The following is a 27,429-nucleotide window of genomic DNA, read 5'->3' on the forward strand; positions in this document are numbered from 1 at the left end:
TAAGGAGGAGGAAGCAACATTCTGGAATTAGTGGGGGAAGGAGGGAGGCGAAAACAGAGGCTTAATTTTCTGCTTTCCCTTCCTCCCAGTGCCCCATCTACCAACGAGTCTCGCCATACCCCTTGCCCTCCTTCCAGCACAGAGCTGGAGCAGCTGACTGTGTAATTCGAGTAGAAATCAAAAGATCTGGAGGCGCTGGCGGAGGAACCTGCGGAGCGCTCTCCCAGCTTGTGGCGTCCCAGGAAGACTCCGAGGGGGGCCGGGGAGGTTCTGAAGGAGGTGGGGGTAGATACCCAGGTCTCCTTCTCTGGGTGAAATAAGAACTGAAAATCTAAAAATAAAATAAAATAAAATAAAATAGAAAACACAGAGAGGCAACAAAGCGCTTCCCCTCCTTTACCAAGGCTGTTGTCTTTTCAGGAGTGGGCTTCCCGCTCCACGTAATGATGCTATTGGGCTGTCCCTCTGTCTGTCTCCTGCACGATGCCCCGCCCTGGGAGGTGTCACGTAGCTCAGCTGATATAAGCCCGGGACCCCGCGGGATCAACTTCTCTGCTTTGGACTTGGGAGGCTCCGTTTCCTGCTCCTGGAGGGAGACGCGCTGCAGAGGAGAACCCCGGCGGGTAATGAATCCCCCGCGCTTCTTTGCCCAGGCCTTCCCCAAACCTCCTCCAGCCTGCGCGGGTTCTCCTATGGGGCTGTGGTGAAGGCAAGGTGCGGCGACTGCAGCTCCCCAGGTCTGGGCGCTGCCGGAGAGCGTCTTTCCCGCTGGGGAGATTTAGTTTGTTGACTCAGGAGCACCTCCAACGACAGCTAGCGGCGGAGGACTTGGGAGCTGGGGAGGCTCGGAACGCGGGGCGAGCTGGGGAGGAGGGAGAGGCGCCGACCCAGCACAGCCTAAATCTTGCCAAACCACGCCTGGCAACATTTCCCCACGGTTCAGGAGCACGAAGGAGGTCCTCCCGAGGATGAAGATAAATGGGTTGTGGCCTGGGGACAAATAGGGCCAATGTCCAGTCTATTACAAGAGGCTTTGTTCCAGAGGCTTGCCTATAAGCTCCTGGCTTGGAACGTCAGTCTTGAAACTGTAACAACAGGGGCAGGCTACTAGGGCAGCCCACGAAGCCCTGTATCCCCCATACAGTGACTAACTAGAGCCCCAGTGGGTTCTGTCCGCAGTGGCTGAGACTAAGGTGTGATTCCGTTTCCCTCTTGCATGTGTCCCGGGAGCCAGAGTTGTAGAAGCCCAAATTCAGGCTCAGGCTCAGGACCAGATGTGCTGTTGATGCCAAACACTGACACACAGGTGCTTGGAGACAGAGGAAGATTTATTCCATTTGGCCAAAGCGAGAAGGCAAGAGGGCAAGATCTCTCAAATCCACCCTAACAAAAATAAGTAGCGGGGAGTTTTTATGCAACTAGGAAGGAAGGGAGGGGGACTTTCAGGAAACCTAGGGGGAAAGTCTATTTCTTAGTCTCAGATTACACCTTGAACCACCGGACTTCCTGGCGTCAGCAGCTAGTCGCAATGCCCTTAAAGGCATTCATTCCTTCTGCTAAATTTTTTATGACTCTGAAGCAATATTCCCCTGCTTGACAAAGAAATGGTGCATTGGCAGTTTATAATTATATTGCTAGAAAAAGGAATATTGGGCAAAAAGCGGGTAGCTAACATGTGCAAACAAGCAAGGGCCTCATCAGAATTTTCATGGTTTCGTCACTAAAAATGTTGGGGTGCTGAAATCTCGAGGGTCTCGGTTGTACCAGAAGGGGATCCTTTGGCACTAATGCAGGCAGGAGGGGATGCTTGAGGGAGGATGGGGGGAACTTTTCAATAGTTTCTCCGCTTCCCCTACCAATAGCAGATGGGAGGGCGGTGGTTTAGAGCCAAGCCTCTAGGAGGTGAGAGCAGTGGCTTGAGTTTGGTCTTGCCCTGTGAGAAGGGGGCGGAGTCTGTGCCTGCCTTTGTAGGGGAAAAAGAAACCGATTCCTAATCTGTCTGTATGATGGGAGGTGAGAGTTCCTGTGGCAGGATAACAGACAAGCAATTCAGTGTGATAACATCCTGTGTCAGAAACTTTCATTTAAATGTCACAAGAGGTGGGGCACAGTGGCTTATGCCTGTAATCCCAGCACTTTGGGAGGCCAAGGTGGGCGTATCACGTGAGGTGGGCAGTTCACTTGAGGTCAGGAGTTCGAGACCAGCCTGGCCAACAGGGTGAAACCCCATCTCTACAAAAAATAACAAAATTAACTGGGTGTGATGGCACATGCCTGTAATTCCAGCTACTCGGAGCCAGAAGCAGGAGAATTGCTTGAACCCCCCCCCACCATAAAAATGTCACAAGACTTAAACTCTTTTGTTTAAGAAAATAAGCAGTTTTATTATTTCCATGTAAAAGGAAGGAGAGGAAAATGCTGCGATTGACTCCTGGCCTGATTGTAAAAATTCACAGGTGTTTACAGCAGTCCCACTTTAACTATGGGATATGTCCCAAGACCCTACGTTGAGGCCTGAAACCATGGGTAGCACCAAACCATGTATCTACTATGTTTTTTTCCTATACTTTCACTGTTTCGCTTAAAGAAAGCACTTAAAGAAAGGCTTTTCTTTGGCATGTCTGAATTCCCAGCATCACTACTCTGGAGATTTGAGGCCATTAAATAAAATAAGAGTTATTTGAATACAAGCAGTATTAGAGTCGATCTGATAAGTAAGAAGGCTACCAAGTGACTAAGGGCTAGTAGCATATACAGGGTGAGTACACCAGACAAAGGAATGATTCACGTCCCAGGGTGAGAGGGAGTGGATGGCCTGAGATTTCATTAGGCTACTCAGAATGAAACTTGAAACTTATGAATCATTTATTTCTGGAATTTTTAATTTAATATTTTTGGACCAGAGCTTATTTTGGTAACTAAAGCATGGAAAGCCAAACCAAAGATAAGGGAGGACTACTCCAAATTGAATCATATGATATACACTCTTTTATGTCTGGCTTCTGTCACTCAGCATCATTGTTTTCAGATCCATCTATGTCGTTGTGGGTACCAATAGTTCTTTCCTTTTTATTATGGTTGAGTGGTCTTCAATTATATGGATAATCATTATTGGCTTCTTCATTCATCTGCTGATGGGCATTCGGATTGTTTCCAGTTTATAGCTTTCACAAATAAAAATGTTATGAACATTCATGTACAAGTCTTTGTATGGACATATGCCTATTTTTTTTCCTCTTGGGTAAACACTTTGGTGTGGAATGGCTGGGTCATATGGTAAGTGCATGCAGAACTTCTTAAGAAACTACCAAATTATTTTCCAAAATGGTCATACCCCTTTATATCCCTACCAGGAGTTTATGAGGATGCCCATTCCTTTACATCTTCACCAACAACTAGTATGATTAGTCATTTTAGCCATTCTAATAGATGAATAGATGTGTAAAACTGAAGTTTTAATAGGCATTTCCCTAATGACTAATGATGTTGAGCGTAATTCAATGTGCTTATTTGTATCCGTATATCTTCTTTGGTAAATTGTCTATTCAAGTCTTTTATTCATTTTTAAATTCGGATTTTTTTATCATTACTTTTTGAGTGTTCTATATGTAATCTACGTACAAGTTCTTTATCAGTTATGTAATTTGCAAATATCTTCTTCCAGTCAGGGGCTTATATTTTCTTAAACTTTTATTTTAAGTTCAGGGGTACTTGTGCCGGACATGCAGGTTTGTTACATAGGTAAATGTGTTGCCATGGTGATTTGCTGCAGAGAGCATCCCATCATCTAGATATTAAGCCCAGCATCCATTAGCACCATCCTGATGCTCTCGCTCCTCCTATTGTCCCCTCCTCTGACGGACTGGGGCTTATATTTTCATTCTCTTAATAGTGTCTTTCAGAAAGAGAAGTTCTTAAAGTCCAATATATCATTTAGAAAAAATTTATTGTGCATCTAGGGCGGGTGCAGTGGCTCATGCCTATGAACCCAGCACTGGGAGGCTGAGGCGGGGAGATCACTTGAGGTCAGGAGTTTGAGACCAGCCCAGTCAACATGGTGAAATGCCATCTCTACTAAAATTACAAAATTTACCCAGGCGTGGTGGCGGGTACCTATAATCCCAGCTACTCGAGAGGCTGAGGCAGGAGAATCGCTTGAACCCAAGAGGCGGAGGTTCCAGTGACCGAAATAGCGCCACTGCACTCCAGCCTGGGCAGCAGAGGGAGACTCCATCTCAAAAAAAAAAAAGAAAAAAGAAAAAAAAATTCTTTTGTTCATCTAATGTCATCTCTAAGAATTGTTTGCCTAACCCAAGGCAAACATATTTTCTCTTATATTTTTCTCTAGAAATTTTATAGTTGAGAGGCTAAATATATATATAAACTCTGGCCAGGACATATACAAAAATAGAACTCTGACCCACAACTGCTGCAGTAACCAGCCTGGGAAGCCAAACCACAGCTTCTGCAGCAGTTGACTGGTAGTGGTCAGGACCTGGTCAATAACTGACAGCTTCCTTAATTTTTACTCCAGATTCCAACTTAGGACCAGTCAGAGAAAGCCAAATATGTTCCCCAAACTAATCATACAGGATGTTCATTTCTGGTTAGCCTGCTTCCAGCTTCCCTATGACAACACCCTTGAATCATACCATACCTGAGCATTCCCTTTTTGTCACTATCAGTCTTTCTGTCTCCTGCCTGTCTTTGAGGCTCTGACGAATGTGAGTGATGCTGGCGACTGACTCCCTCGTTATAGTGAGCTCTGAATAAACAGCCTCTGCTTGTTCTCATCCAGGCAGACTTCATTAATGTCTTTAGTTTCTTTGGAGGTTCCACCAAGATACCATCTGCACTGCCCACTGTGTGGACTCCCATTTTCAAACAGGATGGCTGCTACAGAGGCATCTTGCACCTTGCAGCGAGTGGCTTGTTGAGTTTGCACTGATGTGATAAGTCAGCACTGGCTCTGAATGTCTCTTTGGGTTGAGTTCCTCAGCTACTTATTCTCATTTGATACCTGGGTTTTGTTATTGGTTCCCATTTATTTGGCACCCTAGGTGGAATCAGGCCATTCTCTTTCACCTTTTTTGGCTCTCTTTTGTGTGTGTTTGTGTTGTGCTGTTTAAAAGTGGTTTGTCTGAAGAAGGAAAATGACAGGGTCGGACACAGGCATAGGTCCTATAAGCCTGTTCAAGCTCACTTCACAGTCCAGTGAGTTTGTGGTTCTCCCTGAACCCATGTCCATGTGAACAAATTTTATTATGGAGTCACCAATAAAACCAGCTCAGGTTCTCCTTCCGTCTTGCGTTTTTGTCCTGAGAGCTTCACTTTGGTCCACAGGGAGTGCTCTCTCTGGTTTTCTGCCTACTCGGGGGCAAAGATTGTTTGGTCTGTGTTAGGAGGTGGCCAACTGTAAGGTTGGGGACCTGAGACGCAAAATGCACAAGAATTATACTCCTACTGATGGCCAACAGCTCTCATGGGATCTTCTAAGTCTGCATACCCTCCTCATCTAGGAGAAACTGCTTCTTCTTTGTACAATACTAACTCATGCACCTACTTTCCTACCTTCCTAATGGCATGACTCCAAGGATGATTTGGGCCTTTACTGGCTACTTTGGGGAACATTTGATTTGAACAAAATTGTTCATTTGACATGCACCTTAGAAAAGTAGGAGTAAGATTTCTCAGGATCAATGGGGCTGCAGTTTTTTGTTGGTAGGCAGAGGCCTCCAAATGAAATTCTGATAAAAAATTTCTTCATTGAAAGATTCTTTGCCCAAAGCCAATGGGAAATTTGACAAACTTAAGCAACAAAGAGCTAGACTAATTTCCCTAGTAAATGCTTCTTTTTCTTGTCTTCCAGGTGCCTCCCTGTATCCAGCTCTCTCTCTTCCCCCTTATCCTTCTATTAGGTTGGTGCAAGAGTAATTGCGATTTTTGCCATTACTTTCAATAATCTCTCTCCTGTACTTCAGTCAACTGCTCACTTCTCTTCCCCTTTTTCAGACCCCCTCCCTTTGCCCAATAACTCTCATAAAACTCCAAAATTCCAGTTGCCTCTGAATATCCATCCCTCTCTTTAAGCCAGGTATGCGGGCATCTGTAGAATTTAAACCTTGGATCCAAGCTGAATTAAAAGTCATACTTAAAGGTTTCCCTAAACCCAGACAAGACCAGCAAAAATTCATAAAAGAATTTACAATTCTTCTAGGTACATATGACGTAGGGTTACCTAACCTCTATCAACGTGTACACATGTTGGTCAGAAGCTAAGGTGCTAAATCCTGGAGGGCAAAAGCTAATTGGACAGACTCAGAAAGGGACCCACAGTATCCCTCTTTCCACAGTAAATCTGAGGGTTTAAGGAAAAGGATCCAAAAAGTAAGGCAAAGTCTCCTAAAAGCCATACCCAAAACATTTCTAATAAAAATCCACTGGACCATGCAAACAAAAAAATAAAACCATTGGACCTTTTCAGGATAGACTACGAAATACCTTCCAACACATCAGTTAAAGAAGGTGGTAAAAAGCAGCCCTTTCATCTCATTTTGTCAGTGGAGTTAATCATGAAATTGGAGACTTAATTCTAAAACAGAAATTAGAATGGAAAACAACCCCTTTTTCTGAATTGTAACACCTGGCAGAGCATTTTGAAAGAGCTTTAGAACTAAAATGAGACAGGACTCGAAATAAACTTGTGGCTCACTTCCCAATCAACCACCTATTGACAAGGACACTTATAGATATTGTAAACAGAATCAAGACAAATAAAAATCCATCAGTTCAGATCAACGAGGGTGCTCAGAAGAAGGAGAAACTACCCAATAGTCTGCCTTTCCCTAAACACTCAAGATGATTTAACTATAAATACAGGTGGTCAAACTCATCAATTTCTGGATTTCTGGTAAACATGGTGCTACTCTTTCTACATTAAACCCCGTCCCTTTTGCTCAATCTCTTCCTCTGAGTAAACATACCACACAGGTGGTAGGTATTTCAAATAACCTACATATAAGCCACATATTTATTCCATCTCCCAGCCCTCAACTGTAGCCCTTAGTCCTTGACTGAAAAACATTCCTTCCTGCTTTTTGATACCATGCCAAATTTAATAGAGACTTAATTTGCAAATGGAACTGTAATATGTGCTGATGTTTCAGAGACTTCTCTATTCATAATCAAGTTGCACCTGCTCTGAATACACCTTTGCTTTCTCTATTATATTTGATGCCTGCTCCAAATAAATATCTTGACACCAAACCTGACAGTGTAAGGGGCTAAAAATTCCACTCACATAGGACAAATAATTGGAGCAGCAAAATAATAAGCAGAACTTACTAAATTCAGACAGATTCTGTCAAAATGATTACTCAAACTTCCCCAATATCCATTGAAGTGAGAAGCAAAGGAAGGACTCGAACCTACAGTTGAAGGCCTTATATGCAAAGGTCCTCTTATATCCCCTAGTAACACTCCTGTCCTGCCAGCAAAGAAACCAAGTAGATGGAGATACTGATTTAAGACTTCAGAACCGTCAACAAAATTGTCATTCCTTTTTTCCTAGTAGTGCCTAACTCACACACCATCTGTCATCAATTCTACCTAGAAGTCACTTGCTTTACTGTAGTAGAAGTTTTCTCTGCCTTTTTCAGTGCACCTTTAGACAAAGACAGTCAATACTTTCCTGCCTTTGCCTTGGGAAGGACAATGATATAACTGGACAGTCATGCTCCAGAGATTCACTGAAGCCCCTGTTTTTGTCCAAATGCTCAATCAAGAGTTAAAAGATACAAGTTTTCCCTTGTGATTCAGTTCTGATACAATATAAAAATGATCTCCTACTTTGTTCAGAGAACAAGGAAGCCTGTTAAAAGGATTCCATTTACTTGCTCTCAGCTTTAGTAGAAAAGGGACATAAAATTTTTAAGGCTAAGTTACAATTTTACCAAAACACAATTCATTATTTGAGGTAAACTTGTCTAAGGAGGGATAAATATTCTCTCCTGATAGACTAAAGATTATCCAAAGTTATTGTAAATCTCTCACAAAATGACAGATGAAAGGATTTCTAGGTTTAACTGGATATTGAAGACAATAGGTGCCAAAGTTTTCTGAAATTGGAGCACCTCTTTACGGATTGACTGTCTTCAGTGAGGGATTTTCTCCTTTGAAAGTCCAAACATAAAGACCTCCAGGAACCTGATATCAGTTCTTCAACAGCCTCCTTCCCAAAGCACCCCAACTGTAGACAGCCATTTTTTTCTATTTGTGCAAGAGCGATCTAGACAAGCCCTTGGGCCTTTAACTTCATGGAAACCATTAAAACCCCATTATTTACTGTAGCCTCACTCTTGAGCGGTTTAAAAGGCTTATTTCTCTTGTTTTAGGTCATTAGCTGTCACTGGAAAACTTGATGATGCTTCTGCCAAACTAGCTCTAGGCTCGCTCCTCGCCTGACCTCATGGTTTCTCATGCAGCACAGACATTCCTTTTTTTTTTTCTTTTTCTTTTTTGAGACAGAGTCTCACTCTGTCACCCACACTGGAGTGCAGTTGGGCATGATCTCGGCTCACTGCAACCTCCACCTCCCAGGTTCAAGTGATTCTCCTGCCTCAGCCTCCCGAGTAGCTGGGATTACAGGCACACACCACCACACCCTGCTAATTTTGTAGTGTATTTTTAGTAGAAACAGGGTTTCACCATGTTGGCCAGGCTGGTCTCAAACTCCTGCCCTCAGGTGATCCGCCCATGAAAAAATCTGGTTGAATCTTTACTCTGATAATCTTTGGTGCTCTCAAAATGGCCACTTGCTGGCACCAAATTATTTAAAATGGATATTAGCTAAATTTCTACATGAAATTACTCATTATGATATAGACAAATTGGTCACTGTCTTAAATCAACATCCGTGGGAAAATTAAAAAGACAGCTGAGCAGTGGGGCATGGTGGCTTATAACTGTAATCCCAGCACTTTAAGAGGCTGAGACAGGAGATTCGCTTGAGGTCATGAGTTTGAGACCAGCCTAGGCAACATTGTAAGACCCTATCTGTACAAAAAATTTAAAAAATTAGCTGTGAATTGTGGCACATTCCTGTAGTCCTAGCTACTTGGGAGGCTAAGGCAGGAGGATAGCTTGAGCCTAGGAGTTCAAGGCTGCATTGAGCCATGACTGCACTCTAGCCGGGGTGACAGAGTGAAACCCTGTCTCTAAAAAAACAAAAACCAAAAGGAAAGCTGAGGCTATTTTCAGGTTATGTGTCACCTGTCAACAACACAATACTGGAAAAATTCTAATGTCACCTTTTGTTTCCCTTTATATAGTGTGCCTTTTTCCTCTGGATGCTTTGAAGATTTTTTTCTGTATCACTGGTTTTGAACAACTTAATTATGATGTTCCTCCGTATTTTTTTTTTTTTTCACATTTCTTGCACTTAAGGTTTGTGGAACATCTTAGATCTTGATTTTTTTTCTAGTGTTCATCAAATTTGCTTCAAAACTATTTTAGTTGTTTCAGACAGGAGAGGAGCCTAGTCCCTAGTACTCTATTCTGACTGGAAGTGGGAGTCTCATGAATGGAGTTTGGAAAATCACAGTTCCTCAGACACAGTAAGGAACGGCCTCGCCCTCTCCCACTTCTCCTGCTTGCCAGGAACCTCTTGTGTCTCTGGCTTTTTCTTCTGGCATTTGTTTCTGTATTTCTAAACAGCATGCTTATTTTCTCCGTTCTCCCTCCTACCCCCTCTTATTTTAGATATTGTCTTAGTCCATTTGGGCTGCTGTAACAAAATACCATGGACTGGGTGGCTTATAAACTACAAAAATTTACTGCTCACAGTTCTGGCGGCTGGGAAGTCCAAGGTGCTGAGAGATTCAGTATCTGGAGAGGGCCCTCGGAGATGGTGCCTTCTCACTGGGTCCTTGAATGGTAGAGGGGGCATATATGCTCCCTTGGACCTCTTTCATAAGGCACTAATCTCACTTATGAGGGTACATCCTCGTGACCTAATCAGCTTCCAATGGCCCCACCTCCTAATACCATCACCTTTGGGGTTAGGATTTGAACAATGAACTTTAGGGAGTTACAAACATTCAGACCACAGAAGATATTGTTTGTTTCTGGAAGATGACTGTATATTTCTCTCTCTCTCTCTCTCTCTCTCTCTTTCTCTCTCTCTCTAATCTTTGGAGACAGGGTCTCACTCTATCACCCAGGCTGGTGTGCAGTGGTATGATCTTCGCTCACTGCAGCCTCAATCCATTGGGCTCAGGAGATCCTCCCACCTCAGCTTCCCAAGTAGGTAGGACTACAGGTGCATACCACCATGCTTGGTGTTTTGGTTTTTGAAGAGATGGGGACCCATTATCTCATTATGTTGCCCAGGCTCCTGGCCTCAAGCAATCCTCCCACCTTGGCCTCCCAAAATGGGGGAATTACAGGTGTGAGCCACTGTGTCTGGCCTGAGTATAGTTAACACTTTTTTTTTTTTTTTTTTTGAGATGGAGTCTCACTCTGTCACCCAGGCTGGAGTGCAGTGGCATGATCTCAGCTCACTGCAGTCTCCAGCTCCTGGGCTCAAGTGATTCTCATGCCTCAGCCTTCTGAGTAGCTGGTACTACAGCCGCATGCCACCATACCTGGCTAATTTTTGTGTTTTTAATAGAGATGGGATGTCACCATGTTGGCCATACTGGTCTCGAACTCCTAACCTCAGGTGATCCACCCATTTTGTCTTCCCAAAGTACTGGGATTACAAGCATGAGCCACTGCACCTGGCCAACACTTCTTATCCTATGCCTTCCTTCTCCACATCCTGCCAATACAACTATATCTTATATCATCATTTTTTATCAGAACAATATTCAGAGCTTATATTATCATGACTAGGACTTTATTTACAACTGTGCCAGATAATGCTTTATGGTTATCTTTTATTTACTATACTACTTTTGTATTTGCCTATCTTCCTAAGTGCCTATGACCAATTCATCCCCTACTCTCCACCCTTTCAGTTTACTGACTGATTAAGTGATCTGTCAATTGCATGGTCTTAGGCGCTGTCCACCGAAGCCTGCTGCTGCTCTATTGTGCAGTTTTGCCTGGTGATCTGTAGGCCTGCTGTACAGCTGTCATTCCCGGACCTCCCTTCACAAACAGCCAGGGAATTTTTTTTTTTTTTTTTTTTTTTTTTTTTTTTTTTTTTTTTTTTTTTTTTTTTTTTGAGACGGAGTCTCACTCTGTCACCTGGGCTGGAGTGCAATGGCCGGATCTCAGCTCATTGCAAACTCCGCCTCCTGGGTTTACGCCATTCTCCTGCCTCAGCCTCCCGAGTAACTGGGATTACAGGCGCCCACCACCTCGCCCGGCTAGTTTTTTGTATTTTTTGGTAGAGATGGGGTTTCACAGCCAGGGAATTTTTAAACTTCCTTTCCTTGTTGAATCTCTTGTTTCCTGCATCCAGTTTTTTGTGGGAAGAAATGCAGGGGGCAGGGCAAGGACACTGTCCAGATAGTGTGAAATCTGAAATCTCAGTTCACGGTGCCAACTCTTATGACAGAGGGTTCTGTAATCATGCATGAGTCACTGGTTTTCTTCCTACTTCAGAGAACTTCAAATTTTGCCAGCAATGCCTAGCATCCGTCACTGCAGGCATTCTATTTTGGTGTCATCAACTTTCCTGCTCCAGTTTTCACTGCACTTGGCATTCCTTCTGCATATATATCGAGGTTTAAAGTTCTGGATTTCGGCCGGGCGTGGTGGCTCATGCCTGTAATCCCAGCTATTTGGGAAGCTGAAGCAGGTGGATCACCTGAAATCAGGAGTTCGAGACAGCCTGGCTAACATGGCAAAACCCTATCTCTACTAATAATACAAAAATTAGCTGGGCATGGTGGCTTGCGCCTGTAGTCCCAGCTACTCGAAAGGCTGAGGAAGGAGAATCACTTGAACCCAGGAGGCAGAGGCTGCAGTGAGCCGAAATCGAGCCACTGCACTCCAGCCTGGGCAATAGAGCAAGGCTCTGTCTCAAAAAAATAAAAATAGATAAATAAATTTCTGGATTTTAAAACACTCACTGTTGTTTTCAATAGTCTATGAGGGGTGAAGGAGGTACAGACATCTTTCTTGGGATTCTTATGTTGGAATCTCCTGTTATTCTTCTAATTAGAAAAAGGATTAATTATGTTAAAAAAAAGACAAATCTTATTTTTAATCGCTCTGCAAACCAACAACACAAAAATATTTAGAGGCAAGTGCTGAAGGAAATGCATTAGAAATGCTAAATCTTTAAATGGTGAATTTATAAGTGTTATTTTTCTTCAGTTCTGCCTTTGGGTTTTTTTTGTTGTTTTTTTTGGACACATTGAGCACATATTACATTTACTGCTGGGAAATATGTCAGTTGGAATAAAAACAATGTAGAAAACACTGAATCTGCTTTTAGAAAACGACTTCTATGGGGTGTGTGTGTGTGTGTATGCCTGCGCACGTGTGCGTACGCGTGGGTGTTTTAGCAGAATCTGATCTAATCTGTGTGTCTCTCAGAGTTAGGAGGTAGAGCCCCAGGGCTTTAACTAGAGATGAAAAGGCATACATGGAACAATGGATGGAGTCCTGCAGGGGACCATTGTCTGCCTGAGCAGTAAGTTTGTACTTGTATAACAATGCCTGGGGAAAAAACGAAAACTCATTTCATTTTGGGATAATTTTATTGTAAAGTATACCACATGTACAACAGAGAATATAACTTTATTGCATAAAAATAATATTAAAATGAACACACATGTATTCACGCCAATTAAGAAATACATTTCTAGAAGCTAAGAAGCTTCCTGTATATTTCTCCCCTATTTCTGTCTCCCTAATTCCATCCTCTTCCTCCCCAACCAGAGGTAGCCACTATTTTGAATGTCATATCTATTATTTCCTTACTTTTCTTTATGATATTACTACCTATATATGTCTCCCTAAATAATATACTATTTAGTTTTACCTGTTTTTGAACTTCATATAAATGGAATCATAATAGATGTGTTCTGTGGTTTGTGTATTTTTTACGACACTGTATTCATAGAGTTCATTCAAAATAGTGCATATAGGCCAGGCGCAGTGGCTCACACCTGTAATCCCAGCACTTTGGGAGGCCAAGGCAGGCGGATCACTGGAGGTTAGGAGTTCAAGAGCAGCCTGGTAAACATGGTGAAACCCATCTCTGCTAAAAATACAAAAATTAGCCGAGCATGGTGGCAGGCACCTGTAGTCCCAGATCCTCGGGAGGCTGAGGCAGGAGAATCGCTTGAACCCAGGAAGCGGAGTTTGCAGTGAGCCAAGATCACGCCACTGCACTCCAGCCCAGACAACAAGAGCTAGACTCCATCTCAAAAAAACAAAACAAAATAGGGCCTGTTATAGTGAAAGCGAATGTCATTTTCCATACTGAGAATGACTTTATCAACATTTATTTCCAATTTTTTGCTATTTTGAACAGCAATGCTTTGAAAATTCTTGTTCATCTCTCCAGGATATCTGCTTTTTTTTCTGTTTTAATCTCACAAAACACTACCATGTTGGTTCCTTTAAACCTGTTTCAGAGTATATGAAAATAGGTTAAAACAATTTTCCCAAAGACATAAAGCTGGCAAATACTGGGAGTTTGAACTCAGGTTTTCCTCATTCCACAGTCCAAGCGATTTACTGTTACAAGATGCCACCTTCCTTTTACTGATTGCCTTGTGGCACAGCTGCATGAAATTGTGGATACTGAGGTCAATCAGGTCATAAAAAGCCTCTTTTGATCTGATTTTATGCTTATCAAGCAACCTTCTGAAATCTGGCTTCACATACTTTACACCAGTGGTCCCCAACCCCCGGGCCGTGGACCAGTACCTGTCTGTGTCCTGTTAGGAACCGGGCTGAACAGCAGGAGGTGAGTGTGAGTGAGCATTATCGCCTGAGCTTTGCCTCCTGTCATATCAGCGGTGGCATTAGGTTCTCATAGGAGTATGAACCCTATTGTGAACTGTGCATGTGAGGGGTCTAGGCTGCATGCTCCTTATGAGAATCTAATGCCTGATGATCTGAGGTAGAACAGTGCCATCCTGAAACCATCCCCTCACCAACCCCCAACCCCCGTCCATGAAAAAATTGTCTTCCATGAAACTGATCCTGGGGACCACTGCTCTGCATCTACAGGAAGGAATGAGACGCTTCGAAATAAACGCCTGAGCTCCCCGATACTTACATTTCCCACTGAACAGTAATCAAGTAATCACTGTGGCTCAGCTATTTCTATTTTGAGTTTGGGGTACGAAATCACCTTCCCTCAGAAGGGAACTTTGGGGTTCTAAAAAGATTAATTTTGTGGTCCTGAAATGTCTAAGACTAGGTCTTGGATACAGTGAATTTCACCAAGGACCTGCCATTCCAGTGGCAATTCTTGGCAGCTGGGGCAGGTGGCTTTTCCTGGTAACACCCCAACAAAAACTTGAGCTCTTTTGCCAATGTTTACATTGTGTACTCATGACTTATTATCTACTGGATCTCAGATCCTTTGTTCTCACTGGAGTAAACACTTTTTTTTTTGTTTTGGCAGCAGTGCTTGATGTCTTGTAGAGTTACTCTGGAGCAAGCTGAATAACTGCATCCTCCAGGTGCTGAGATGTTGGGCTCAGTCTTGCCTATGCCCCTTCTCACTGAAAATGCCCCTGCTCACAGAAACACAGCTAGGATGTATATATATGATTTTTTTTTTTGACAAGATGGAAACCGTTTGGATTAGGGGAAGCTAACATCATTGCTATGTATCTGTTCCATAGCAACAAGACAGATTGCTAACTCAATCAGATGTGTCCCCTCCTGATATTAGGCTATAAAATAATCTGAAAATTGCCAAGGTCTCAGGGAGAGGAGAAAGACAAAGCATCAAGAAAAACAATAAATATTAGCACACCCCAGAGATACTTCTGATCACAAAAGCTTTCTCATTGCTTCCCAGTTCCAGTCCACAAATATCAACGTAAAATTTTCTGTTTTCTGCAGCTGACCTGTGAGACTCTGCCACTTTGAGAACTTGGCAGAAAGTTACTAAATACACAGCATAAAGATAACCTGTTGGTCATTTCTGTGGGGGCGGTGTGCTTCCAGCAGACTCAGTTCCTCAACTCGCCTTACAAGTTTAATTAATGTATAAATCTGACCTCCAGCTATGTGGGAATTGTATTCATCCATTTTCACACTGCTGTTAAAGACATACCTGAGACTAATTTATAAAGAAAAAGAGCTTTAATGAACTCACAGTTCCACATGGCTGGGGAGGCCTGACAATCACGACGGAAGGTGAAAGCCACGTGGAGGCAGGCAAGAAAGAAATGAAAGCCAAGTGAAAGGGGAAACCCTTTATGAAACCATCAGATCTCATGAGACTTATTCACTACCACGAGAACAAAATGGGGGAACTGCCCACCATGGTTCAATTATCTCCCACGGGGTTCCTCCTACAACACATGGGAATTATGGGAGCTACAATTCAAGATGACATTTGGGTGGGAACACAGTCAAATCATATCACGAATAAATGAATGGAACAACCTCAGCAGGATGGCCTTAATCTGTTGATTTTCCTGCCTCTCCTATTCTTGTCCTGTTCTAATGGTTCTATCTTTCTGTTTTTCAGGAGAACATTTCAGAATAGGAATAGGCCAAGTGCTGAGAAGATGGGTCTTAGGATTGATTCAAATACAAACTTTCCGGAGTGTGTTATAGATGCAGGAAAAGTCATCCTTGGGACTCAGCGGAGGCAGGAGATGGACCCTCGCCTGCGGGAGAAACAGAATGAAATCATCCTGCAAGCAGTATGTGCTCTGCTGAATTCTGGTGGAGGCATAATCAAGGCTGAGATTGAGAACAAAGGCTACAATTATGAAAGTCATGGAGTAGGATTGGATGTGCCTCCAATTTTCAGAAGCCATTTAGATGAGATGCAGCAAGAAAACCACTTTTTGATTTTTGTGAAATCATGGAACACAGAGGCTGGTGTGCCACTTGCTACCTTATGCTCCAATTTGTACCACAGACAGAGAACATCCACTGATATCATGGATTCTCAGGAAGCTCTGGCATTCCTCAAATGGAGGACTCAGACTCTTATGAATATTAGTGTTTCCAATTCATTAAGTCCACAGGCAGCTCAGAGTAGTGTACAATATGAAGGTAACACAAAGGCCTTAGCTGCTGCTTTATTTGATAGAAAGCGGCTTCAGTATCTGGAAAAACTCAACTTTCCTGAGTCCAAACATGTTGAATTTGTAATGTTTTCAACAGATGTGTCACACTGTGTTAAAGACAGACTTCCGAAGTGTGTTTCTGCGTTTGCAAATACTGAAGGAGGATATGTATTTTTTGGTGTGCACGATGGGACTTGTCAAGTGATCGGATGTGAAAAAGAGAAAATAGACCTTACTAGCCTGAGGGCTTCTATTGATGGCTGTATTAAGAAGCTACCTGTCCATCATTTCTGCACACAGAGGCCTGAGATACAGTATGTCCTTAACTTCCTTGAAGTGCATGATAAGGGGGCCCTTCGTGGATATGTCTGTGCAATCAAGGTGGAGCAATTCTGCTGTGCGGTGTTTGCCAAAGCACCTAGTTCCTGGCAGGTGAAGGACAACCGTGTGAGACAATTGCCCACAAGAGAATGGACTGCTTGGATGATGGAAGCCGACCCAGGTTAGGGAGCAATATCCAAAATGGTTGTAATGTTTGCTGGCAGCAAGGCAGGGCAGATCAGCGAGGAAAGAGAGACATGGTATTCCTTGGAATCTGGGGAAAGAGATTTACTCTCTGAGTTGCAATTGTCTGACTTATCAATCCCTGTAGATGCAGTTAGTGGATTATTGCCCTTCTTTTTTCTGCCATCTTAATTAGTCTTCATTCAATAGATGCCCTGGCTAGTATCCCCATTAAAAACTGGTGCAGGGGACTGTTTGACCTAGTTATTTCAATTTTCACATCCTTTCTCATGTACATATTCAAGCCTCTTCTCTTATTTTTCTATTATGAGCTTGCATTTAATTATTCAGGAAATTTCTTTTTTTCACATGTACAGATGTGTCCCCTTTAATTTACTGCCACTTTCCTCTGACTTTGCCTTCTTAAATATTTGCCCTTTCTCACTGCCCACTTCCCTTTTTTGGACCAAAACATGACCAAATTATGGCTTTCGCTCTGTTTTCCCATTTTTTCCTTTGGGGAGCCAGTACGTGATAAGCCAGAGGATGGCTGGTGACATGCATCTACTCTGGAAAAGGAAAGCCTGAGATAAAATTAGACAAGAGAAAACCAATAGTAACTTCTTCAAAAGTCCAGAAAAAACAAAGTCCACTTCAGAATCTGCTCGGATATCTATATCCATTGGCCTTTGCATCTTCTCATCATTTTTCTTTAAAAAATAGCATTCTGAAAATATAAAAACAGGCCGGGTATGGTTGCTCATGCCTATAATCCCAGCACTTTGGGAGTCCGAGGGGGTCAGATCACCTGAGGTCAGGAGTTCAAGACCAGCCTGGGCAACATGGTGAAACTCCGTCTCTGCCAAAAATACAAAAAATTAGCTGGATGTGGTGACACACGCCTGTAATCCTAGCTACTCAGGCGGATCGCTTGAACCTGAGAGATGGAGGTTGCAGTGAGCTGAGAGCATGCCACTGCACTCCAGCCTGGGCAACAGAGTGAGACTGTCTCGAAATATAAATAAACAAATAATAGAAATATAGTTTCGTTTTGACATAATAAAATCAAAAAGTGTTGCTTCATGCTAGGTTTTTGTCTTCAAAAACCTCAGTAGGCTTTCCTGAGCTGACCTGAGATGTAAAGGCAAGTATCTATGGGCCGTGGCTTGAGTTGTAAGACTAGGTGAAAGACCTTGCAGCACAGTTCAGCTGTAAGTTGGGATCTGCCTTTTTGCATATTGAATCCTTGGTTCTTGCTTCTTAAGATCTTTCCAGGTGTCCTGAGATGGTCCTTGCGTTGAGTTTGTCATCTGCCACACCCCGTAGCAAGACCGTGTGCATTCATAAGAATTTGGAATGTCTGAAAGAGCAGCAGAAACGCTACTTTCCAGGTAATTGGCCATCTCTGGTTGCTTTGGAATATGTTGATTGTTCATTCATATAAAAAATTGACTCCTACTTTATATTATATACAGAATCAATTCCAGAGGTTTAAGGACTTAAATATGAAAGCCAAACCTTTAAAACTGTTAGTAGAAAATATATATGAATAATTATATCATTGGGGTAGGAAAGGATTTCCTAAACCAGACACAAAAGGATCAAACTTAAACAAAAAGATTGATAAATTTTACTACATTAAAATTAAGAGCTGTTTCTCAAAATACACCTTAAAGAAAGTGAAAAGACTGGGCACAGTGGTTCATACCTATAATCCCAGCACTTTGGGAGGGTGAGGTGTGGAATTGCTTAAGTCCAGGAGTTTGAGACCAGCCTGGGCAACATAGCAAGACCCCGTCTCTACAAAGTAGCAGCACTCTACTATGCCCGGCTAATTTTTAACTTTGTTAGAGATGGAGTCTCCCTGTGTTGCCCAGGTTGGTTTCAAACTCCTGGACTCAATCAATCCTTCCACCTGAGCTTCCCAAAGTGCTGGGATTACAGGCATGAGCCACCACGCCCAGCCACCAGTCTTTTTTTTTTTTTTGAGATAAAGTTTCATTCTTGTTGCCCAGGCTGGAGTGCAATGGTGAAACCTTGACTCACTGCAACCTCCACCTCCCGGGTTCAAGCGGTTCTTCTGCGTCAGCCTCCCAGGTAGCTGGAATTAGAGGTGCATGCCACCACACCCAGCTATTTTTTTTTTTTTCATTTTTAGTAGAGACGGGGTTTCACCATGTTGGCCAGGCTGGTCTTAAACTTCTGACGTCAGGTAACATACCCACCTCAGCCTCCCAAAGTGCTGGGATTATAGGTATGCGCCACAGTGCCCAGCCCAGTCATGTTTTTGATGGACTTTTATATGATGTTTAATTTCTTCATTTTTAAACATTGCTACAGTATACATTTTACCATAATATACCTGAGATATTCTTTAAGGATAAATTCCAAGTGGTGGCCGGGCGCAGTGGCTCAGGCCTGTAATCCCAGCACTTTGGGAGGCTGAGGCAGGTGGATCACAAGGTCAGGAGATCAAGACCATCCTGGCTAACACGGTGAAACCCCTTCTGTACTAAAAATACAAAAAATTAGCTGGGCGTGGTGGTATGCGCCTGTGGTCCCAGCTCCTCAGGAGGTTGAGGAAAGAGAATCTCTTGAACTCGGTAGGCGGAGGTTGCAGTGAGCCAAGATTGCGCCACTGCACTCCAGCCTGGGTGACAGAGCGAGACTCTGTCTCAAAAAAAAAAAAAAAAAAAAAGAAAAGAAAAGAAAAAAAAATTCCAAATAGTATAATTGCTTGTAAATTTAGATGGATATCACCAGATTGTAATCCAAAACATATATCCAAATACACTTTCACCAACATGATATTATCATGGCATTTCTCTTCTGGAAGAAGCTTAGAATCATTTTATCCTACCAGAAAGAAAAAGGAAGATGGCCAGGTGAGGTGGCTCACACCTGTAATCCCGGCACTTTAGGAGACGGAGGTGGGAGGATCACTTGAGCCCAGGAGTTTACGACCAGCCTAGGCAACATGGTGAAACTCTGTCTCTACAAAGAAATACAAAAATTAGCTGGATGTGGTGGCGTGCACTTGTAGTCCCAGCTACCTGGAAAACTGAGGTGGGAGAATCACCTGAGCTCAGGAAGTAGAGGCTGCAGTGAGCCATGATCATACCATTGTACCCCAGTTTAGGTGACAGAGCAAGACCGCGTCCCTCCCCCCCGCCAAAAAAGAGTCTCCATGCTGTCCCTTTTTAGTCAAACACTCCCCAAATCCCTAACATCTGGCATCCGTAAATGAAACCATACAGTACGTAATCTTGCCAGGTGTTAAGATGGCACTCTAATGCCTTCCTCCCCATCCTCATTTCCACCTCTTTGCTTCACACTTCGGATGTCAGCAACACAAACTGCTTTGTCACAAAGCCAGGACAGAATCTTCCATATTGTATTGCTTGGAGTGAGTGACCTGAATGGACCTTGCTTTTTTTTTTTTTTTTTTTTTTTTTTTGAGACAAGGTCTCACTCTGTTGTGCAGGCTGGAGTGCAGTGGTGTGACCTCAGCTCACCGCAACCTCTGCCTCCTGGGTTCAAGCGATTCTCGTGCCTCAGCCCCCCGAGCAGCTGGGATTACAGGCACGCACCACCATGCCTGGCTAATTTTTGTATTTTTTCTAGAGATGGGGTTTCACCATGTTGGCCAGGCTGGTCTTGAACTTCTGGGCTTAAGTGATCCAGCTGCCTCGGCCTCCCAGAGTGCTGGGATCACAGGCATGAGCCACTGCGCCCGGCTTCCTTGCTGTTTCTTGTCCCTGAGTGTGACTCATGTGCCCTCTTTTGACCATCTCTCTATTCTCCTCTTCAACTCACTAACTCAAAGTCATCCTTTAATAATCAGCTCAGAGCTGGGTGTGGTGGCTCACGCCTGTAATCCCAGCACTTCGGGAGGCCCAGGCGGGCAGACCACCTGAGCCCAGGAGTTTGAGACCAGCCTGGCCAACATGGTGAAACCCCATCTCTACAAAAAATAGAAAAATTAACCGGGCGTGGTGGCACACACCTTTGGTCCCAGCTACTCCAGAGGCTGAGGCAGGAGAATCACTTGAACTCAGGAGACAGAGGTTGCAGTGAGCTGAGATCATGCCACTGTACTCTGGCCTATGTGACAGAGTAAGACTCCATCTCAAAAAAAAAAAAAAAAAAAAAAAAAGGAAAAGAAAAAAGAGAGAAAAGAATCAGCTCAGGTGGTTTCCTTCTTCATAAAGACTTTCATATTTTCTTCTTTCCTAAATTGTACCTTTCCTTGGTATTCACATAATACTTTCTGTCCTTCCCTCTGGTTGTATTGACCACTTTGTACCATAATTATTATTGTCTGTTTATACCAACTAATTAGTGCTCCATCAAAACGAGAATTGTTTATCTTTTTATTACTAATGTATAACCTATTGTAGATACATGGTAGAGTGCCAGTGTTGACTGAACCTTCTACGTATAATGATGATTACTAGCCTGTCTGAGGCTTTTCTAATTTCTTCCCATTCTTTCCCTGTCTAGTATTTTCAGACAGAGTGGTGTATACTCCAGAAAGCCTCTACAAGGAACTCTTCTCACAACATAAAGGACTCAGAGACTTAATAAATACAGAAATGCGCCCTTTCTCTCAAGGAATATTGATTTTTTCTCAAAGCTGGGCTGTGGACTTAGGTCTGCAAGAGAAGCAGGGAGTCATCTGTGATGCTCTTCTAATTTCCCAGAACAACACCCCTATTCTCTACACCATCTTCAGCAAGTGGGATGCAGGGTGCAAGGGCTATTCTATGTTAGTTGCTTATTCTTTGAAGCAGAAGCTGGTAAACAAAGGCGGCTACACTGGGAGGTTATGCATTACCCCCTTGGTCTGTGTGCTGAATTCTGATAGAAAAGCACAGCGCATTTACGGTTCATATTTACAAATTTACCCTGAATCCTATAACTTCATGACCCCCCAGCACATGGAAGCCCTGTTACAGTCCCTCGTGATAGTCTTGCTTGGGTTCAAATCCTTCTTAAGTGAAGAGCTGGGCTCTGAGGTTTTGAACCTACTGACAAATAAACAGTATGAGTTGCTTTCAAAGAATCTTCGCAAGACCAGAGAGTTGTTTGTTCATGGCTTACTTGGATCAGGGAAGACCATCTTGGCTCTTAAGATCATGGAGAAGATCAAGAATGTGTTTCACTGTGAACCGACTAACATTCTCTACATCTGTGAAAATTACCCCCTGAAGAAGTTGATGAGGTATGCTGCCTGTCTGTGTTCACTGTCCACTTTCTTTTCTTGAGTGACTGTGGCTGGTGTGGCTTTCAGTTTACTTGCTAAAATTCATATTGTATTTACCATGCCCAGAGGAGTTTAAGAGTAGAATTGGCTTTGTTTGTTTCATTGGGGAAAAACCTGACTGTGTTTCTTACTGTTTCAGCAAGAAAAACATCTGCCAGCCAGTGACCCGGAAAACCTTCATGAAAAACAACTTTGAACACGTCCAGCACATTGTCATTGATGACGCTCAGAATTTCCGCACTGAAGATGGAGACTGGTATGGGAAAGCAAAATTCATCACTCAGACAGCAAGAGATGGCCCAGGAGTTCTCTGGATCTTTCTGGACTACTTTCAGACCAATCACTTGAGTTGCAGTGGCCTCCCACCTCCCTCAGACCAGTATCCAAGAGAAGAGATCACCAGAGTGGTCCGCAGTGCAGATCCAATAGCCAATTACCTACAACAAATAATGCAGGAAGCCAGACAAAATCCTCCACCTAACCTCCCCCCTGGGTCCCTGGTGATGCGCTATGAACCTAAATGGGCTCAAGGTGTCCCAGGCAACTTAGAGATTATTGAAGACTTGAACTTGGAGGAGATACTGGTCTATGTAGCGGATAAATGCCGTTTCCTCTTGCAGAATGGTTATGCTCCGAGGGATATTGCTGTGCTTTTCACCAAAGCAAGTGAAGTGGAAAAATGTAAAGACAGGCTTCTAACAGCAATGAGGAAGAGAAAAATGTCTCAGCTCAATGAGGAATGTGATCTGTTACTACAGGTCGGTGACGCATTGGATGTTCTGACCAATCACATTGTGTTGGACAGTGTCTGTCGATTTTCTGGCCTGGAAAGAAATATCGTATTTGGAATCAATCCAGGAGTAACCCAACAAGCTGGGGTCTACAATCTTCTGCTCTGTTTGGCTTCTAGGGCAAAAAGACATCTGTATATTCTGAAGGCTTCTGTGTGACAGGAAAACTCAAGCCTAAGAAACAATTAAGTGATTCTCATCTCTAATTAACTGTGAAACCATTTGATCCAAACATGTAGGCACACACTCACTTATTAAGTCACATACTTTTCTAGGTGCTGGGGATTGAGGGCAAATCGATGTAAGATTTCTCCTTTAGGGCAGAGACATACCACTGACAAGTACATAGATAGACAAGGAATTTCCCATAGTAATAAGGGATATCAGTAATTAGAGGACCGTGAGACTCAGAGGGGTGTGTGTGTGTGTGTGTGTGTGTGTGTGTAGGTAGATGGAGGGAGGGGGTGGTTATTTTGGGTGGTCAGGGAAGTGCTCAGTGAGGGAAGAACTTGTCATGAGAATCTCTGAGTGTGCCAGGCAGACTCAGATATTTTCATTACTTTTTAACATGGCCGTGTGCAGAAAAGTTTGAATGGGATATGCAGGGAGAATGTGAAGGATGGAGCGGGTAGCTCATCTGGCCTTGTATGTGCCAGGAACAGGAGAGACATGTTTTGAAATGTAAGATCACAGGCTGTTTTTTGCAAGACCACATTATATTACTTTATTATTTTCTGCTTTTTCTTTTAACGGCATTAGTGTTTTTGATCAGTATATTTTAAAACGCTTTTTGTGTGCCTTTTGGTTATTTGGAATCTGTTCCTTAGCTCTAATTTTTTTTTCTTATGGAGTATCTTAGGTTACTACATGAAGGTAAGACTGCCACAGTCCCCCAGGGAGACACGATGTGTTTTACTGATTGATTTGAAGATTACAGAGGGCCTAGGGGGATGAATGTATTGGACTCAAAGTTTGCATTTTGTTTTTCCATTTAATTTAATAATCAACAAAACAACAAAGTCAGTTTAATATCTTTCTTCTGCTGAGTCTTCAGGATTTTAGCTAGTCTTTCAAAAGTCATTGCTAAAAAAAGTGCGTATTTCTCATTTCCCGTGGGTCTCTAGAAACTCTCTCAATATTTAAAGCCAAACAAATCCATCTTTTCTGAGAGACAGAAACTAAAAAATTCAGAGTTGATTCACTATTAAAAACGGCAAGGCCCTGCTATTTCCCAAGAGGAAAGAAATTTAAAATTCTCATTGTAAGAAGTAGGAACTTGAAGCTAGCATTGGTTTATTTCTGGCAGCTACTTACAATATTAAAAACTTTACTTTTTAAATTTAAGACAGTTTCACAGGAAAGCATGAAATTAGTCTATTGTGAAATGTTTTTACAACTAACTTGGAATATACTGCAAATCACTAGTAAGTAGAGACACATTTAAGATAAAATGACTAATAAAACAGTTGGTAATTCTGAATAAAGGTCTGAATAAATCCAGATCACAGACTGTTCCTCTACTAATATGTAAACGAATGTGCAAAATTAGTGAAAATATAGCCAAAATTTTACCAGCAACAGAGAAGCAAAGAATGGAGTTCAACCTTACACTATAGACATCTAATAGATATGTACGAACATTTAAAAACTGGAATAGGTTGGGCATGGTGGTTCATGCTTGTAATCCCAGGACTTTAGGAGGCTGAAGTGGGAGGACTGTTTGAGCCCAGGAGTTCAAGACCAGCTTGAGCAACATAGCAAGACTCTGTCTCTACAAAAACAAACAAACAAACAAACAAATAAAATTAGCTGGGAATGATAGTGTGCACCTGGAGTCCTAGCTTCTCAGAAGGCTGAGGAAGGATTATTTGAGCCCAGGAGCCTGGGGTTACAGTGAGCTGTGATCATACCAGTGCACTCCAGTCTGGGTGACAGAACAAAACCCTGTCTCTAAAAAATAAATAAATAAAATAAAAAATAGAATTTAAAAGTTTTATATAAAGGCATAGCTACTATCTCACCTGCCCAGTGTAGTCATGAATAGATGTCACATAAAGAAAAGAAAACCAGAATTCCTGTTAATATGGCAATTTGAAGCGTGGTGGCAGACGTATTGAGCAGGCAGCTCAGGGAAACGTCAGGGAAACCCTTGAGCACAAAAACTCCTGATTGTCCCCAAGCAGTCTTCATGGATACAGGAGGAGTTTTCCAGGATTTCACATGACTGCAGTGAAGGGAGCTGTGTCTTATTCCTGGATGCTTTGCCTCCTTCATGGAATTCAGTGGATTTAATGGAATTTCCTAGGCAACAATAAAGAGTAGAAACCAGGTTAACAGCGAGGCCCTCATCTCACACCAGATCAGATCAGGCTACAGAAAAGTAGATGGAAGACACCACCCAAGCCTCCAGCTACACACTGGAGAAGAAGCCAAACAAGTCTACTTCATCTAAGAAAGTTGCCAAAGAGAGCCCTTCTATACTATCTTAAGGTAAAAAGAAAGACTCTACCCAGCTGCCCTGATTAAGCATTAGAAAGATAAGTGATCTGATCATTAGGCAGAAAGACAATGGGGAAAATGTAGCAAAGAAACATGGCATGAGCCAGATGAAGAACCCATCCTGAAAGGATTATAACTCAGGGTATAGAAGACAACTCACCACAGGTTGGGCGCAGTGGATCACGCCTGTAATCCCAGCACTTTGGGAGGCCAAGGCAGGTGGATAACCTGAGATCAGGAGTTCAAGACCAGCCTGGCCAACATGGTGAAATCCTGTCTCTACTAAAAAGGCAAAAATTAGCTGGGTGTGGTGGTGCACCCCTGTAATACCAGCTACTCGGAAGACTGAGGCAAGAGAATTGCTTGAACCAAGGAAGCAGAGGTTACAGTGAGCCAAGATCGCACCATTGTAATCCAGCCTGGGCTACAAAGTGAGACTCTGTCTCAAAAAACAAACAAAACCTCCCCATTGATGTCTCACACCATAGAAGAACTTGAGAAGTTCGTAAATTCAATAACACAAGAGTTGAAAGCCTGTCCCACTGTACCCAAGTTCTCCCTCTCTGAACTACAGCCTAGAAACTCTCTACAGACAGTAAGCTGGGGCAGTTACAGAGGTGACCTCATCTGTTTCCCACATGCTGCATTAGGACAGGGATCAGGGATCAGTATCCTTCACTGACTGATTTCCAATATCTTGAGAACTGTTGTTTCATATATTTTGTCTGATTTTGCAATTGTTTCAGGAGGGAGGATAAATATGGTCCCTGTTCCTCTATCTTGACCAGAAGCATCTAAGAAGGCAGTGAAACAACATGTGTATAGTTCCTAGGGAAATAAATTTTGACCTAAAAATATTAAACCTAGTCAAAATATTATTCTAGTACAAAGGCAACACATGTGTATTTTTGAACATAAAATAGTTCTAGAAATATAGGACCTATGAATCATTCTTGAAGAAAAGTTACTTAGTAAGGAAATCTAGATAAGCAAGCAATATGTGAAAATAAAAGATTATTGCAATTGGGCCAAAGTTAAGTTTAAATCCATTCACATGTATATAATTAAGATATGTAGGAATTATAATTACAGAAAAGAATGTTACAAACATATCAGATAGATTCTTCTGTTTTCAATCCATAAAACCAGGGTTTGGATCATTTAAAAAAACAAACAAAAATAATTTATTGGAATCATTAGGGAAGACCTGATAGAATAAAAGGACAAGCTGACCAAATAGGCCTTAGAGGGGAGAGGTGCCTGGGAAGTTACAAGGACCTACGTGGCAGGGGTGACTCGGCCACAGTCATTTTCTTTACTTGATTTAAGAAGGTTAAATTACAGTGAGAGAGTTGCATTATCTAGTTTGCATACTGTACTCAACTCTTAGCCCGCAAAGGGCAAGTTCCTTGGTTGAAAAATTTCCACAAAACATGATGTAAAGTGGAAAGATGTTCCCCCAAAGAATATCAGTAGGATGAAAGGATGTTGGATACATCAAAACAACAGATATCCATTATAGCAATTAACAAAAGTTAGGGAGTGGGGAAGTTTGAGTGCTAATATGTATTTCAAAACAACTTTAAAAATGGCTCCAAACATTTTATGCTTTTTGCAATTTAGGCATTTTAATATTAGATAAATCTTCCTGCAACTAAAAGTTCTTGAGTTAAATAAAAATATTCTGTAGTTCAGCTCTTCCTTCAATTTTATTAGTTGCTTTTTCTTTCATTCAAATGAAATAAATGTAAAAATAATTTCAAAATAGTATGTAAAATAGTATGTTCACATTATTCGATTTAACATAATTCTATCTATCTGTTCTTATATTTTCTCTGATGTATTTTTTTTTTTTTTTTTTTTTTTTTTTGAGACGGAGTCTCGCTCTGTCGCCCAGGCTGGAGTGCAGTGGCTGGATCTCAGCTCACTGCAAGCCCCGCCTCCCGGGTTTACGCCATTTTCCTGCCTCAGCCTCCCGAGTTGCTGGGACCACAGGCACCCGCCACCTCGCCCGGCTCGTTTTTTGTATTTTTTAGTAGAGACGGGGTTTCACCATGTTAGCCAGGATGGTCTCGATCTCCTGACCTCGTGATCCGCCTGTCTCGGCCTCCCAAAGTACTGGGATTACAGGCTTGAGCCACCG

At 42.5% G+C, this 27,429-nt stretch overlaps 1 protein-coding gene across 2 annotated transcripts; it reads left to right on the forward strand.

Moving 5' to 3' along the window:
- The first annotated feature begins 499 nt into the window (after positions 1-499).
- Positions 500-27,053, forward strand: SLFN5 (schlafen family member 5). 2 transcript variants are annotated; one of them, XM_010379547.2, is made up of 5 exons: positions 500-623; positions 15,677-16,728; positions 17,996-18,121; positions 21,234-21,954; positions 22,136-27,053. In XM_010379547.2, exons 2-5 carry the CDS (start codon positions 15,717-15,719, stop codon positions 22,944-22,946), a joined length of 2,670 nt encoding a protein of 889 aa, XP_010377849.2. In that variant the 5' UTR covers positions 500-623; positions 15,677-15,716; the 3' UTR covers positions 22,947-27,053. The 2 variants fall into 2 exon arrangements, with proteins under 2 accessions (XP_010377849.2, XP_030778916.1); XM_030923056.1 differs by having other exon boundaries at positions 601-714.
- Positions 27,054-27,429: the final 376 nt, after the last annotated feature.

The sequence above is a fragment of the Rhinopithecus roxellana genome, chromosome 19 (genome assembly GCF_007565055.1).
Source record: "Rhinopithecus roxellana isolate Shanxi Qingling chromosome 19, ASM756505v1, whole genome shotgun sequence".
NCBI lineage: Eukaryota > Metazoa > Chordata > Mammalia > Primates > Cercopithecidae > Rhinopithecus > Rhinopithecus roxellana.

Excerpts from the sequence above, each read along its gene's own strand:
- SLFN5 (XM_010379547.2), top strand. The coding sequence starts at position 15,717 with ATGGGTCTTAGGATTGATTCAAATACAAACTTTCCGGAGTGTGTTATA. Across the intron at positions 16,729-17,995 it reads GATGATGGAAGCCGACCCAG|ATCTTTCCAGGTGTCCTGAG; the intron begins GTTAGGGAGCAA and ends TTGCTTCTTAAG. Across the intron at positions 21,955-22,135 it reads CCCCTGAAGAAGTTGATGAG|CAAGAAAAACATCTGCCAGC; the intron begins GTATGCTGCCTG and ends TTACTGTTTCAG.